The sequence below is a fragment of the Danio aesculapii genome, chromosome 10, assembly GCF_903798145.1.
Source record: "Danio aesculapii chromosome 10, fDanAes4.1, whole genome shotgun sequence".
Taxonomy (NCBI): Eukaryota; Metazoa; Chordata; class Actinopteri; order Cypriniformes; family Danionidae; genus Danio; species Danio aesculapii.
Window position 1 is genome coordinate 17,742,777 of NC_079444.1, and position 17,755 is coordinate 17,760,531.

At 43.5% G+C, this 17,755-nt stretch overlaps 1 protein-coding gene across 1 annotated transcript; it reads right to left on the bottom strand.

Annotated features, from left to right (window-relative positions):
• Positions 1-1,883: 1,883 nt before the first annotated feature.
• On the bottom strand, positions 1,884-4,108 carry LOC130236742 (mucin-4-like). Its single transcript, XM_056467499.1, has 3 exons — positions 4,089-4,108; positions 3,939-3,994; positions 1,884-3,777 (listed from the first exon to the last, which is right to left on the bottom strand). The coding sequence occupies exons 1-3, from the start codon at positions 4,106-4,108 to the stop codon at positions 1,940-1,942; spliced, it is 1,914 nt and encodes a 637-aa protein (XP_056323474.1). The 3' UTR covers positions 1,884-1,939.
• Between the last annotated feature and the right edge of the window lie 13,647 nt (positions 4,109-17,755).

A 17,755-nucleotide genomic window follows, 5' to 3' on the forward strand; every position in this document is an offset into this window, starting at 1 on the left:
CCATATGCACCTGTGGCACAAAACATACTTGGCTTAACCTGAAGTCATATGGCACTTCTGTTGCAAATCATAATATTATATTTGTTAATAATGAAAAAAGAAGCAAAATCCTCACAATTTCTTGAACAAGTGATGTTTTATATACATACTGGACAGAATTGAACCGAATTCATTCATTCTTCTATTTAACAGCACAGTATGTCATTTTCACTGCTAGAGGGTGCATATTCACAACAAACAAAGGGATAGTAGTGCCGTTTGGTGGGCCGTTTACGTGTTGTTTTCAGCCAAAAATGGGAAACTTTTAATGCTTTTTTTTTGCCTTTTTGTTTACCTGACATCAACAACATTTTTATGAGCGAAACTGCCTACAAATGTAAGTAGAAGATTTTAAAATGGCTTTGTTGTTGCTCACATGTAAACAACTAAAAAAACAAGTATGTAAATGATGTCATGCACGAAACACAGGTATGTGTTTAGGGAGGTGTAGATTAAAGGCAGGCACAAACAAACACAACGGTGGCAGAGTATGTTATAGCTTGTGTTTGCTAACACTTCATCAGCAACAGCAGACACACATCTTACATCTGGCAAGTTCTACATACAAGTACATTCACTTTCTTACTGTTTACTAACAAGGTGACAATACTGAACTCACATACGTAATACAGCATTTTTGGCCATGTTTGCAATAGTATCTGGATGCAGCCTTTATTATGCAAGCTGAAATTGCATCTGTCAGCGATGCAATGTCAGACTCAAAGCACTCAATGGAATTGGTGAAATCATATGAGGGGTAGGGTTAGATGAGCCCATTAAAAAGTATTGCATGCAGCTCAGATTGCATCTGCACAGGGTCTGTATTCAGACTGCTCTCCATGTTTGTAGATCAGCAACACCAGCATCACAAATGAATCACCAGTGAGAAACACCATGATTTTTAGCAGTGTTATCCAGAAGAAATGTGATACCAGTGACAATTTTCATGACAAATTCATATTACAAATTGCCTAATGCAACGTATATAACAACATTGACAATCATGGTACACTAACTGAATCGCGTTAACCAATTAAAGCTAGTCACACTTGACCTTCGAAATTGCAAGTCCAATCGAAGATCAAAACAGGACGGTTCTAATTTAAAACACGGACCAATCACTTGTTTTTTTTTTAAAATATATTTGTTTAATTTGTTTTTTTTAACTGGTTTAATCATACCCCTTCTTGCCTTCTAGCGTGACTAAAGCTTTACACTTTTTTTTTTTTAACATTTATATTATTTTAAAGGAACTGTCTCAAATTTACTAGAACATAAATGGATTAACAATTCAGTGAGAATTAGGTCATGAGTAATCAGGAAATAAGTTCAGTGATTAAGTTTTAAAAATAGCAGGTTTTTGAAACAGAACACACGTGATTCTCTATGGGACAACCTTAATTATGTTCTCTAATATTCAGTATTTGTCATTTACAGCACATGTAGTTATACACTGTATTTTGAATGGTGGAAAAATTGCAGCAATAAAAGCATCCTCTTTCTGTAAATTGAAGGCACAAGCAGTTTTTGGAATCAAAAGTAGTTAACTCGCATTAAATTACACAAAAGGGTGAAATAAGTCACAGAAACCTAAATATTTTCCCCAAATCCAAGACTGAGGTTAAAGGACGGGTGAGAGGGAGAAGAGAAAAAAATTATAATGCTGTAGTGACAACTGTCACACTTGTTTACCATTAAACCTTTAGGTCCAAATCAAGAGTCACTTGCTAAACTACATACAATTTAGTGGATTTCTTTGAATAGTCAGTTTGCTACATACTGGCAACAACTAAAACATCCCTCCAAAAATAAAATTCATTCATGCCTAGGAAACTTTACTTCAAAATTTTATTGGAAATCAGTTTAGGAACATTGCATCATATGGCAGTTTAACGGTTTCCTAACCCTTGACAGAGTAGTAACGTCTTAGGGTAGAAAAGCTGCTGGAAGGATGAGAAAGGTCACCAGTTGAGGTCTGGAGGACAGAGGATGAAGATCCCATAGAAGACGAATCTTTGGCATTTTGAGCCTGGATTAGTCCACCATATGTGGTGCTTCCTTGCAAAGTGTAAGGAGCAGAGGAACCTGTCTGAGAGTCATAGACCGCAGTAATCTTCTTTGAACTCGGCACAGCTGACTGACTAGTAACAACTTGGGGCAGGGATACAGATACGTATGGGGTTGAAGGTACTGAAACAACCTGGCTTGTTGAATCTTGACCTTGGAGTAGTCCTTGCAGAGTGAAGGGAGCAGAAAAACCAGTCTGAGTGCCATAGACAGAGGTAACCTGCTTTGAACTTGGCACAGCTGACTGACTAGTAACAACTTGGGGCAATGATACAGATACGTATGGGGTTGAAGATCCCGAAACAACCTGGCTTGTTGAATCTTGACCCTGCAGTAGTTCTTGCAAAGTGAAAGGGGCAGAGGATCCTGTCTGGGTGGTATAAACAGAGGTGACCTGCTTTGAACTTGGCACAGGGGTCAACTGACTAGTAACAACTTGGGGCAATGTTACAGATACGAATGGGGTTGAAGATCCCGAAACAACCTGGCTTGTTGAATCTTGACCCTGCAGTAGTTCTTGCAAAGTGAAAGGGGCAGAGGATCCTGTCTGGGTGGTGTAAACAGAGGTGACCTTCTTTGAACTTGGCACAGGGGTCAACTGACTAGTAACAACTTGGGGCAATGATACAGATACGTATGGGGTTGAAGGTACTGAAACAACCTGGCTTGTTGAATCTTGACCCTGGAGTAGTCCTTGCAGAGTGAAAGGGGCAGATGATCCTGTCTGGGTGGTATAAAAAGAGGTGACCTGCTTTGAACTTGGCACAGGGGTCAATTGACTAGTAACAACTTGGGGCAAAGATACAGATACGTATGGGGTTGAAGGTACTGAAACCACATGGCTTGTTGAATCTTGACCCTGGAGCAGTCCTTGCAGAGTGAAAGGGGTAGAGGATCCTGTCTGGGTGGTATAAAAAGAGGTGACCTGCTTTGAACTTGGCACAGGGGTCAGCTGACTAGTAACACTTTGGGGCAATGATACAGCTACATATGGGGTTGAAGGTACCGAAACAACCTGGCTTGTTGAATCTTGACCCTGCAGTAGTTCTTGCAAAATGAAAGGAGCAGAGGATCCCGTCGGGGTGCCATAGACGGAGGTAAACTGCTTTGTGCTTGGTCCAGTCATCAACCGACTAGTAACATATTTGGGCGATGATATGGTTGCATATGGGGATGAAGACCCTGGAACAAACTGGCTTGTACCTTGAGCCTGGGTAATTACGCCATAGGTGGCACCTTGAGAAACTGAACTAGACAGACTCGGGGAGCTCTGGTCATTAGTGGACTGGCTAGAAACTCCAGTCTTGGAAGGGAAGCTGCCACTTACTCCTTGTGCAAAAACAATTGGTCCAGAACCACTTGTGGTGGATCCAGATAAACCCTGAAGTGACACTAAACCACCAATACCAGATTGATCCACAGGCAGAGAAGCTGAAGAGGGGGTATTTGGAGGTAGAGCTTGGGGCATTGAGTCAAAACTGCTGGAAACATCACCTTTAACAACCTGAAGTAGATTAAACTTGGGTGTGTTTTTTGGCAAACTAGAGACCACTTCTTCAAGCAAAACCCCAGTCACAGGGGCTTCTGGCACAGAAGACTGGACTGCAAGAGGCAAGAAAGCATTGTCAGATGGCTGACCCCACCATTGGCCAGCATTTCGATAAGTTGAATCTTGAAGAGGAAAAAAAAAAAAAAAAAGTTAAAGTTAACATTTTAGTTTGTGAAATATCACTTCGTGTCTTCAAATGTCTTGAAAATCCACAAACTAAAAGCTCCTAAAAGATTAGTGCACTTGTGATAGACGAGAAAACATACAATCATTAACTACTTACATGCATAACCAGGAGCATTCTTCCAAAATAGCAGGAAGACTACTAACAAGGGTAACCTACAAGTAGAAAGAGATAGCATCATTACATTTATCATTTTCAAGAACTCAATATTTGCAGAACAAAACACAAACAGTGCAACTGGATAAATACCTTTTCCACCCTTGATCCATGGCTAATTAAACTAAACAACAAAACCTAACACTGACTGCTTATGGTTACAAATCCCCATAAACGACCCACAAATGCAAGCATCCAAACTATTGGAGGTAAGTGTATTTTATAGACCTTCTGCCATTCGATGAAATTACCAATTACATTAACACTGTTCAGCTGTGAAAATCACTGGCTGTTAAAAGATAATTAAATGTTTTGTGAAGGCTCTGACCCCCTCTGCTGTTTAAACATTGTAAAGCAGCTAATCCCAGCCTTTCACTGTTTATTGTGTACAATTAATGAGTTAATAAGTAAATTAATTATTTATATATATATATATATATATATATATATATATATATATATATATATATATATATATATATATATATATACAGTATATTTTATTGCCTAGAGTATCGATTTAGCTAGATTGTACATTGTATTGTATTTTTGTTTACTAGTATTATGAGCGTCATTCACTTGCCCACAACAAAGCGGATGAACTGAGTTGTTACATATTTTATATAGTTTTTGTTCTGCCCTCACTCTGGTGTCTTTCTTCCCAAAGTTAGACAGACAGATAAACTCTCTCCAGCACGTGAGATTGTGGGAGAATGCTGCTTTATTCCATGCCACTTTGAGTATGTGGAAACAGAGTGAAACTATGTAAAAAGATGTACATAAAGTGAGCTATAGTTATCTATGTACATAACAGTAATATCTGAGATAGAATATAAATACAAAGAGATAATAAACTTACAGACAATGCTTCTACAGATGATCACAGGATAAGTGGATTGTAAGTGACTTCTTGTAAGGTGTTCTTTTTGAAATGTGACAATTAACTGATTCTAACTGACAGAATGTTTCTATGGCAACAACAATTTAAAAGAAGCTAAATGACTAGGCATTTATTTATGGATTCTAAATACTAATAATTAGTAGATGATCCAGCACACTCCCCGCCTGACATCTAAAAGATGTCATTACTATTGTCCACTTAGTTGAATTTCTGACGGCAACAGAAGGATTGTCAGAGATGGGCCGTAGGTAGACCTTTGATATTCCATCTTTTATTCTCTTCACCTCAACCTTCCTGACTCTTCCATCATATCCAGGGAAGTTCTTATGGACAATGCCCATGGGCCAATTACTTCTCTTGGCTTGATTATCCTTGAGTAGAACTACGTCTCCTTGCTGAAGGTTACGTTCCTCTTTTTGCCACCTTCTACATTTTTGTAGAGGGCTTAGATACTCATTTCTCCATTGATGCCAAAAGGTGTTGGCTAAACTTTGAACTTGTCTCCATTGGCCAATATAGAGATCATTTTCCTTAAGGATTCCATTAGGAGGTGTAAGTGCACTTTTGTCTTTCGTGTGAGAAATGTTGCTGGGGTTTGAATGAGAGGGTTGTTTGGATCTGTAGATACGGGTATTAATGGACGAGCATTTACAATAGTAGAAACTTCTGCCATGAATGTAATAAGAACCTCATGAGTGAGTTTTGCTTGACTGGCTTTGAGCAACATAGAATCTAGGATGCGCCTGGTGATACCTATCATGCGTTCCCACCTGCCTCCCATGTGTGGTGGGTTAAAGCTCCATATGCATCCATTATGACTTAAGAAATCCTGTATTTCTTTGTCGTTTGTGTCTGTACTTATTTTCAGTTCTTTGCATGAATCAACAAAGTTTGTGGCACAGTCTGATCTCATGCCTTTAGCTTCAGTATGTATAGCTATTGCGCTCATACATGTAAATTGTACTGCCCAATCCTCTTGCGTTGCGGCCTAAGATTTCTGATGTACCTGCTTTTGTTTTCATTGTCTAAGGAGATGGTTTTTCTGTGATATTGAATTTGTCAAAGAAATCAGACCTTGCTAAAGACTTGTTACTCTGGTCATCTAGAATAGTATAAGCTTTCAAATTTACATCAGGATTATCTTTGCAATATATATTAACTAAGCAGATCTTGGAGCATGATCTTCCTCCGAAACTATTCCCACAGACCTTTGTGCAGCTGGATGTGGCAATGGTTTTTATCATCCTCCCCGCCATGCAGTAAGGAAGGGGAAAAGGATTCTCTTTTAGTCCAGGGTGCTGGGCCAGGATGAAGGGCTGCTACGTGTTTTTCACTGTCACACTCTGAGCACTGAATTGTTGCTGTGCAGTTCTTTGCTTGGTGTACAGATCAAGTTTTTTTTTTGAGGAAAGTTTTGCGTTCATCTAATGGTCTTTCCCTAAATCCTTGGACAGAATTGGACAGAGTTTGCTGACATCTTCTATCAACATAGACTTTGCTGTAGAAGTTGGATGGTCTACTTCTGTCTTGTGCACCATAACATGTGACATTTTGGCTCTGGGGGTCATCTTCTGCTCTGTAGTTAATGCGTTTTGTGCATAGATTGTAAAACTGGGGTCATTTCTCATATGCGCTTCATCTCTAATGAAGGTAGAAAAAACTTAAAAGGGTGAAAAACTGACATTGTGTTGTTGCTTATATCAAGATCCTTGTTGCATCCATTTCTCTTGGAGGGAAAATGGCAACTTTTCAACAATAGGAGCGATTCCACGTGCAGTGTCCAGGTAAGACAAGCCAGGTAGGCATCCATCTGATTTTGCAGACTCAATAGCTAACAGCATACTAACAGCAAATCTGCTAGCTCTCTGAGACGTTGGGGTTCTCTGTTAGAGAGTTTAGGAAAGCAGCTGATTTTATTTAGGAGTGCAGATTCTCTTGCTTCCGCAGAGCCATAGCATTGTTCTAACCTTTCCCAAGCGACTTAGGCCGCATTTACACTGCACTGTTCAAGTGACTCAATTCCGATTTTTTTTTCTCCCATGTGGCACAGATCGGATATGGCCCATGTATGTGTAAGCAGGAACAAATCAGGCCTTCAGGCCTTGTTCATATGTGGGAATTCATCCGATATGAATCGGATTTGTGCCCTCGTGTCTGCAGTGTAAGCAGGTAGATCGGATTTTCACCTGTCAATGTGAGTCGCGCATCAATAAAAACCGTAGTGAATGATGTCAAGTCTGACACTTTCTTTTCAGAACAGACTTCAGCAGAGTCCCAAACCTTAAATCTCATACATGAGGACTTAAACAGCTTTTATATTGTCATTTCAAGAGTTCACACTTAGCTGATGATTAATTATAAGCTTGTTTGGCATGCTGTCCCGGGAGAGAGCCCTGAGCTCATAAGATCCTCAAGCCCGGGGCTCCCTCCCATTGCAAGGCGAGAGGGGAGTTTGAGCTCAGGTAGATCTTGAGAACTCCCCCGCTGTAATAACCAATGAACAGCCAGTGATTGCTCTTGAGAGATAACCATTTACTAGGAGCATGTCTATAGTGCCGGTTTGGATTAGTCAATTAACTTATGTTGCATGCTTTTTGGACGGTGGGAGGAAACCGGGGAACCCGGGGGAAACCCACGTGAGCACGGGGAGAAAATGCAAACTCCGCACAGAAATATCTGCTGGTTTGGTAAAGCCTAGAACCAGAGACATTCTTGCTGTGAGGTAACAGTGCTAAGCACTGGGCCACCGTGTCACCCATCTAGGAAGAAGGAGGAGTAGGGGTGGATGGGGGGATTCTTCAAAATGAAGATAGCGGTGGTGCGTAACCCAGAGTATTTGTAGTAGCTTAGGAGTCGTCTGATTGGTGCATTGAGAATTGGATAATGCGGATCCAGCCGCTAGTAATCATAAGCACGTGATCCTCTCGAAATTTGTTTATAACTAAACTTCACTTCAAGAGTTCACACTTAGCTGATGATTAATTATAAGCTTGTTTGGCATGCTGTCCCGGGAGAGAGCCCTGAGCTCATAAGATCCTCGAGCCCGGGGCTCCCTCCCGTTGCAAGGCGAGAGGGGAGTTTGAGCTCAGGTAGATCTCGAGAACTCCCCAAAATGCCATATATAGCTCTGGACAGCAGCCACGTATTTAAGAACCCCCCAAAATGCAGATGTAACAATGCCATATCCGGCTGCTGGATATGTTGATATTTTAGGAAGAGAGGCTTCTGCGGGAGCAAAGGAAAGTAGACTCCTGCGGGAGTCCAAGCGGAAGAGTGGGAGGGGCTGGATTGACTCCTGAGGGAGTCAAAGCTTGGATACACTCCTGCAGGAGTGAGAGCTGGGGTGGGCAGGCTCCTGTGGGAGTGGGGAAAGGTATTGGCGGTGAAGACTCCTGCATGCGAGGGTGTGTGGTGGGCCGGGGGGGGGGGGGGGGGGGGGGGGGTTGGGTAAGGGGGGTTGGGGGGGGCATGAACTCCTGCGGGAGTTGAAGCTCGTTTTAATCACTCCTGCGGGAGTTAGAGCTGGGGATTGAGGGCCTAAGCGGAAGTAAAAAAGTAACAGAATCAATGCTGAAAGAAAACAGTTAGCGGAGAAAATTGCCGCAGGAAGGAGGAAATTATTGGGGGAATTGACAGATAAGGAGATAAGGGAGGAGATAAAAGAAGGGGTAGAAAGGTAGCGGAAGCACTCAACGCAGTAAGGAAGTAGAGAAAGGGCAAATAATTAGCAGGCAGAGGATCTCGACGCCGGAAAGAAGAAAAGGAGAGTATAAATGTAAAATATATATACACATATGTGAATATATATATAGGGGCAGTGATTGACTCCTGCGGGAGTCGAAGCTCGAGGCGTCAGAGCTGATGTGAACATTTCTCCTACTGTAGTCTAGGGAAGGAAGGGGGCGGTTGAGGCTACTGTAGGAGGTGGCCGGGGCGAGACTCCTGCGGGAGTCGAAGCTCGTTTTAGTGACTCCTGCGGGAGTTAGAGCTGAGGATTGAGGGCCTATGGGAAAAGAAAGAGTACCGGAGTAATTCGCTGAAAAGAGATGGATAAAAAGAGGGGGGCGGAGGATCTCGAGGCCGGAAGGAAGAAAAGGAGAAGGGATATAACTGCACGCACACACATTCGCACACACACACACACACACACGCACGCAAATGCACACATATATACCTGCTCGTACGTGTGTGCATACCATTCCTAATGGCTGGGGGGCGGTGATGACTCCTGCGGGAGTCGAAGCTCGAAGCGACCCCTGCGGGGGTTAGAGCCATGGGGGGGGGGGGGGGGGGGGGGATCCAGTAAGAGTGGGGAGAAAGGAGGGGGCAGGGATGCTCCTACTGGAGGTGTGACTGTGAAGGGGTGGCCAGGGATGGGCTTGAAGTGACTCCTGTGGGAGTCGAAGCTCGGGTTAGGTTAGACCCCTGCGGGGGGTCAGAGCTGTTGGGTGGGATGGCAAAGCATAGCAAAGCTTGGAAACAGAAAGGTAGGTATGTACATACACGTACATATGCACATTCACATCATATGCACGCGTGCATACACGACACCCACAAATGCACATGCACACACGTGCATACTGTGCATACATGACACACACATGCACATACACAAGCACACGCATGAATACACGCATACATAAAAACACATACATACACATACGCAAACTTATACATGTATACATACACACACACACACACACACACACACACACGTACATATATATACGCATACATGCATACATATACATAAATACACACGCATACATACACATATATATACCCACACGCACATACACATACATCCATATACAAACATTAGCACACATACAGAGGGTCATGCTCGAGCCGTTGTTCTGGAGTATTGTGTTGGGGGGTTAGGGCCAGCTGGGTTTCCTTGAGGTGTGAGCTCAGGCAGAGCGTCACTGCTGCGGCAGTGGTGCAGAGGGGAAAAGAAGCTCAGCGGAGCTTCTCTGCTGTTACAGAGGTGCAGTGGAAGTCGGTATTGGAAGGCAAGTACTCTTCCGTGGAGGCAATTTAACTGCTGTGGCAGTGCTGGGGAGTGTGTCAGTAGTGGTATGTTAGATGCAGGTGTATGTGAGCTCAGGCAGAGCGTCACTGCTGCTGCAGTGGTGAGGAGGGGAAAAGAAACTCAGCGGAGCTTCTCTGCTGTTGCAAATGTGTCGTGGAAGTCAAAATTGGAAGGCAAGTGCACTTCCGCAGAGGCGTTTTAACTGATGTTGTAGTGCTGGGGAGTGTGTTGGTAGTGAATGGCTAAATGGAGATGTGTGTGAGCTCAGGTGGAGCGTCACTGCTGCAACGGTGGTGCAGAGGGAGAATAAGGCTCGGCAGAGCGTCTCTTCTGTTGCGGAGGTGCAGTGGTAGTCCATATTGGAGTGTTATGAGTGGTCCTGCAGGAATGTTAAATGCTGTCAGTAGTGATGTGTACAGATGAGAGTAAATAGGGGCTCAGCTAGAGCGTCACCGCAGTTGCTGGTTTGCTATGGGTGAGTGTAGCTCAGCGGGGTGCCTCTGCGGTTGCAGAGGTGCAGTGGTGGTCGGTATTGGAGTTATGAGTGTTCCCACTGGAATGTAAATACTGTCCGTAGTGATATGTAGAGTTGCAAGTAAATAAGGGCTTAGCTAGAGCTTCACTACAGTTGCGGTGGTGCTATGGGTAAGTGTAGCTCGGCGGAGCGTCAATGCTGCTGCAGAGGTTCAGTGGGTCAATATGGAGGTAATGTGCGCACCTGTAGAAGCATTGCGGCTGTATGAGTACGTGGGAGTGTCACGATAGTGGTATTGGAAATTAAGGTGTATATGAGCTTGTTTAGAGCGTCTCTGCTGCAGCAACTGAAACTCTGGGTGCTCCCTAAATGGGTGGGAGCTGTGGTGAATGGGAGTGAATAGGAGTATGGAATAGCTCAGGTTCGGAGGGAAAGTTAAAGAAAGTAAAAAGTGGGAGGGGCAGTGAAGGAGCGCCTATGTTAGTAGGAGGGAATAGGGGGAAAAGGCAGAGTCGTGCTTATACCTAGAAATGCGTGTGGGTGGAATTCAGCTGGAGAGGATCAGCTGGGCTTCCCTGAGGAGGTATTGCTCTACTGTTGTGTAAGAATGCTTGGAGGGTTTGGAATGGGTGTGTGGGGGAGGGGATATCGAGGAAGTATCCAGAACGTTCTTTATGAAATTGAGCTTTTTGCTTTGCTTAATAAAGAAAGATGGAGTTTCTTCATCCAGCAAAGTTAGATCAGATGTGGTGAGGTGGATTTTGGGATTGACATTTGATGTTAGTTCAGAACATCTTAAAACTAAAAGGGGCTAGTGTGAATATGGCATCGTGGTGTGGGCTGGGTTAGTGGTAATGTATCCTTTGCATGGAATGTGAATGTATTTGGAATGGATGTGGATTGTAATAAGTTGGATGAGGGTCAGCTTTTGGGGCCGGCAGTCATGATCTCTGAAACGAGAAACCAAAGAGAATCAGAAATGAAATCTTTACAACATAATACATGTACGCCAGACATAATAATTTGTTTTAGCTGATATCCATGCGAGGCATCTTAATAAAGGCATGGGTAACTGTGAATTCAAGCGCCTTTGTTAATGCATGGTATGATAGCCTCGTTGACATGAAGTGCAAGGATGGTAGGGGTGGTCATTCGTCCCCCCACGGGATGGCAGATGGATGGAGAGCTGAGGATACAGGGTGTGGCTTGTCTGGTGGTCCTGGAAGTACTTCTTGAAGACAGATACCTCTTGAAGATCTATTGTCAGAAATGTCCTCCTCCTATTTATCAAGCATGGAGTTGTTCCTTTGCCATTTCATATTCAACTGAATTGTTATTATGAACTTGCATGTCACTTTGTGTATGGACATATGAGTCACATTACGATTTAACTTCTGTGCTAGATGTGTTGAATTTAACTGGTTGGGTAAATTTTTAATTTTTATAAATTTTTTTTATTTAATTAATTTATTTATAATAAATATAATCAACTGCCAACATCAAACTCTGAACTATAAAGTCACCACTTAGAAGAAACTGTGTGAATGGAATGTTGTTATAGGCTTTACTTTAATCCATTAACATTACGTTTGGAATCTCAATGCTATTAAATCATGAGCCTATCATTCACAAGGTCTTTGGAGCCGAGTTCATTCATAAATTGTCAAGAGAGAGGACGGGACCATCTCGAGTTGGGAGCTCATTGGATGGTGACAAGTCTTCTTTCAGCTATTGGCTCAATGGGGTGTCAATCAAAAGATTGGCGGCCATTTTGTTGACCAGAAATACTAGTGTTAATGTGTAGGAGATGCAGCTGCGCTGCGTGACTAGATTGGATGATAACAGCGCATTCTGTCATGTTTCTCTACGCCTGAACATGCCTCGGACCAAAGCTTAGGGACTAGATTGCCTGGATCTTTGCAGTCGAATTACTTTGGAATGTTATGGATCTGTGGACGGGCAGGAGGCTTGAAAGGTGAGTTATTGGTTGAATTTTCTCTAGTCACGCGAGTCTTGTCTTTCATAAGCTTTATAGATGTTTAGTCTTTGTTGGGAAGTAGTTTTTTTTTTTTTTTTTTTTTTTTTTTGCGAGGCTTCCCCTTAAAGCATGCGATATACATTACTGCAGGTGCACCGCTAGGAGAGCAGTGAGTTATTTATTGCAATGGCTTAATCGCCGGCATCTTGAGAGTTTGAGCGGAGTTCGTGGACGGTGATCAAGTTTTGACTGTGATCTTGCTGGAGAATTGGTTTGAAGACACAGCAGATGCGTTGTTTGAGGCATTTGAAGTGGAAGGTTTTGATGTTGTTGTTGGAGTATAGTTGGTGATGTAGTCGTTTTGAAGTAGTAGTAGTAGTAGTAGTAGTAGTTGTTGTTGTTGTAGCAGTAGCAGTTGATTCAGAGCAGAGCTGTCTTCAAAACGAAGATAGTGGTGGTGCGTAAGCCAGAGTATTTGTAGTAGCTTAGGAGTCGTCTGATTGGTGCATTGAGAATTGGATAATGCGGATCCAGCCGCTAGCAATCATAAGCACGTGATCCTCTCGAAATTTGTTTAGAACTAAACTTCACTAAGCACAGGTATTTAAGCATGTTAACGAGAGAGCGCAATGTCCGCCACGTAACCAATATAAACTAATATAAAAGTAATACAAAAGTAAACACGTACATAAATCGCGCCATAGACTTGACATAATTTTGACAAAAGCTGCGAACAGCTTACATAAAGAAATAGAGAAAAGAGTACTCTTTAATTATTCTCCCTGCACCATTCAGAGAAAAGTTTCCATCTATTCTGATATAACGCTCTGGTGGATGGTGCACAAGCGTTCATAACAGTGTCCCTGATCCCCTGCAAACAGACCAGTAGGCTAGCGTCGCCCCCAGTGGCCATACGCACAATTTCAGTGTTTGAGGTTGGTCGTGGTGAAACATGCCCTCTAGCTGTGTCAGGAGATCTGGTCTGACTGAGCTGGCGGACCCGTTAAAGATCGTGTAGGAGACGGAACCATGGTCTGTTTGGCTAGTGAGGGGCTATTAGTTACAACGGGTAGTTTGTCACTCGAATGCGACCGAGAACTAACCAAATCATTGGAAACGGAGGCCCGCTTCCCTTCTCAGTGAGAACCATTCCGGACACTGCGCTGACTGACTGTACGCGAACAGGTCTATCTTCGCCCTCTCATACGTGTTCCAAATTAGTTGAATTGTCTGGAGATGGAGCTGCCACTCCCCTGGCACAGGTACATTCCATGATAGTGCATCTGCCACCATGTTCACATGACCGGGAATGTGTATTGCTCTCAAGGACGATAGATGGACATCTGCCCACAGCCACAGATTGTGTGCAGCGCGGAGGAGCTTCAGCGATCCCGTGCCGCCTTGGTGATTTATGTTGAATACAACCGACACATTGTCTGACCGGATTAACACATGTTTGCATTCCAACTGTTTCGTGAAATGTTTTAGGGTTAGCAAAACTGCCTTTAGCTCTAAGTAATTGATATGTTGGGAGCGGAAATTCACCCTCCAGTTCCCTTTCACACCAATCTGCCTTCATACACCCCACCCCAGCCCTGTAGGCTGGCATCGGTGGTTATAATTTCCCTTTTCTAACACCACTTATTAGAAACTTCATATCGCGCCATGGTTTTAGTGTTTGCCATGCTACCTTTGTCACTCGTACTGAGGTGTATTTTTGATTTATGACTGACAGGTGTCTCCCAATGAGCCATCGTTGAAAGGGTCTCAGGAAAAGCATGCCCAATCTGATCACAGGGGGTGCTGCTGCTAGCATACCTGCTAGTTTTAGCATCGTCATATATCTGACACTTTTGCCCGGTTTTATATGGACTGACAGCTGTAATATTTTTTGAGCTCGGATTTTTGTAAGACGAGCGATCATATTGCTGGAATTGAGATGGACCCCGAGAAACTGAATAGTTTGCGCTAGAATGAGCTGACATTTAGACTGGTGGAATGTAAAGCCAAGATTCATCATATGCACCCAGAGCTGCTGCAGATTTCTTGACAACTTTTTTGGGCTCTCTGCGCACAAAAGCCAATCGTCGATGTACGGAAGGATACCCATCCCGTTATGTTGTAAGGGAGCTAGTGCGGTCTGGATCACCTTCGTGAACACCCTTGGAGCTAGGGAGAGACTGAACAGAAGCACTTTGAACTGATAGGTCTTCCCTTCGAAATGGAATCTTAGAAAACGACGATGATGACGCGCGATTGGAATGTGGAAATATGTGCCTTTTAAGTCCACGTTCGCCATCCAATCTTGAGGCTCGATTGTACGCAGGACATTGGTTAGCATACGAAACGGTAGGATTTAAAAAATTTTGTTCAGATTCCTTATGTCTAGGATAGGGCGAAAGGCCCCTTCTTTTTTGGGAGTTAGCCGGTGGTTCTATTTCCTCTACTGTGTTTTTTGCGGGTAGCGTTTAAATTACCCTGACTAGGATGTTGTCTTTTCTCCGGGCTTGTTGTGGAAAAACTTACGTACTTCCGTGTTTAGGATGGGCCGGTGATGAAACTGCAGATTGATCGAGATTGTTGGACCCTATAAGAACCTATTCTGCGGCAGTGGTGGTGGTTCGCGCACAATACGTTGGTGGTGCGAGGGATATGCACCCCGGCGGAAAGAATCAGGCTGATAGCCAGGTGCCTTAAACTCAACCTGCTGCTGACACCGTGCTTCTGAAGCTACGTGTCTACATTCCAGAGCCTGTTGTGCAGCTGGTCCAAATATCGGGCCTGGAACCAGGGGGAGCTGATGTAAGGTGGTTTTGCAGGATTCTGACAAGGGCGACTGAGCCACCCAAATCTGGCGCCGGGCTTGGACCAGCAGTTCCATGGCTTTACCGCAGTGACCTGCTATCGAACCTACCGATCTCAGGGCTACGCTAATTATGTCTATGAGGGAATCATCTTGAGCTGACTGAAGCCTTGATTGCCAATAACAGGTGTACCGGCATGTTGGCAGTCTTTCCCAAGTACCCAGTGGAGTTATATATTTTCCCTATCAAATTATCTGTGCGTCTGCATTCCATATTTGGACACCTCGGATCTTGTCTTCACGCTTGATTTGGCGGTACGATCAAGGATGCTACTGCTGGCTCTATGGGTGGCATATGTCCCAGCCCCATTGAGGCCGGCTCTTCCATTGTTGCTAACATACGTGAAACCCAGTCCAATCGTGTTGATTGAGTGAACTTAAAGGTGTTTGCAAACACCTCTGTAAAATGTGGAGATTGTGGAATCGACAGCACATTCGCATGGCAAACCGAATGCTTGAGTTGGTTTGTATGTGTGGCGTCTGTGTTTTTTTTACTGCCGACAACCAATTTTATTAGCGCTGATCTGATTACACTTGCTAACTCAGATTGAAGTGTAGCTTCACCATGATCACTGTGATCCTCTACATTGCTGTCAGTTATAGTTTGTTCTCTATATAAAAGGGATTGCTCCTCTGAAAACAGGGAGTCTGTGGCAGAAACGCAGTCAAAGTCCTCCGGCATTGGATCACGTGAAAAAGACGTGACAGGTTGCGAGAGAGACTGGACGGCCGTTTCTTCGCCACCCACTTCAGAAATCCCAGAAGCTGGCTGAGGTTGAAGTTTTGCCAGAAATTCCTGAATTTCACCTATGCCTTTAGCTAGCTCATCCACTCTATGAGCGAATTCTTTTTTTTCCTTTTCTTTTGGCTGGGGAGTGGAAACTGGCAGTGATAACTTCCGTTTCCAACTCCCATCCATAATATTAGCCCCTGCTAGACGAGTGCATCGTACTGCTAGGGGTAATACGCTGCAATTAGTACACGGATCTTCTAGGGCTTCCCTGAGATGCTCGATTCCCAGGCAGCTCAGACATTGATCGTGCCCATCACCTAGATCCATCTGCCCTTGGCAAGAGGAGCATAGTGGTGACATCCTGGAATCAGGTTGGTAATGGAAACACCACAACCCCTTATTCCTTCTTTTTTTTTTTACTTACAGATTTTTTTTGGTTATGGATGGTTTGGAAAAACCACGCTCACCCAACACCCTTTTTGTTTCTTTTAAGGATACAGCTGGTGGAACTTCGTCCTGGTTAGCTGCACTAACACTGTTCTGACATTTAGAAGAGAAGACGAACGAAAATAATGATGTAGAATGAGGTATTTATAGACGGACATGTCATTAAGGTCACAGGGGTGACAACTTTGTTATTTGGTTCTTGACAAGGGGAAGAACAGGAAGGTATCCACTCTGTAATGCCTCTGGCGGTCTGTAGCCAAGGAAATAGAACCTCTTTGAATTATGACATTCAGATGGTTGAGAATAATGAGGTATTGTACCTTGATATGTTGCTGTTTTTTTCTCAGAGCATTTTCTCTGTTATCTGAATTAAGCAGTGGTGTCACAATCTTTAATTCATAATGATTCTGATCATTAACATATTCTTCAGTTCTATTGAGCTGAAAGTTGATCTTATTTGTTTACATTAATTTTCAGGTAAATCTTCTATGTCGACTGCATTAACTATGGCTTCATAGGCTGTAGCTTCAGCTAAGACAGCTTCTGCTTCTTTTTCCTGCTGGAGTGCTTCTAACGTTGCATCCAATCGAGTTTTTTCTACCTGAAGTTGTGCTTGCTTTACCTTGATTTCAATCTCCCGTTGTGCATATGCTGCTCGTGTATATGCAGCTTCAGCTTTAGCTCATGCCTCTATTGCAGCAAAACTGGCCCTTGATCTTCTTGAATTTGCTGATCTGGATGATTTAGAGGAGTGTGAATGTGAACACTCTGACCTGGTCGCACGGCTCACATTTTCCTTTGACAGCATTCTTAATGTGGATCCGTACAGGAGAAGAGAAGTTCGTTTACTGATGTAATCTCTGTTCTGTAATCATTGTTGAGTATGTTCTTTTTTTAAATGAGGAAATTAACTGATTCTAGTGATGAGTCAATCATGAACGATTTTGTTCATTTTGAATGAATCTTCAATATGACTCGGGAACTACGAGTCCTCTCAGGGAGTGATTCGTTCATCCACGCGTGTGCACACTGCACACATTTGTGCAGGTGGTATCGTTCATTTCAAGTCTTTTGAGTCGTTCATCGCGGAAAGGCAGAAGCCAATCATTTGCGTTTAGAACCGGAAAGAGAATTGATCCATTCACCTCTCGAGTCCTCTATCGGGTTTGAGTCATTCGTTCCTCACAGGCCAATCAGAAAAGCCCAGTGTGACCGCAGCTTGATGCTGTGCCGACGCCACATGACTCTCACATGTGGCATCAAAGTACCGCGACAGTGCTCCGAGATCAGACGACTGATTCAGACCGTGCAGCACCGGAGCTCTGATGACT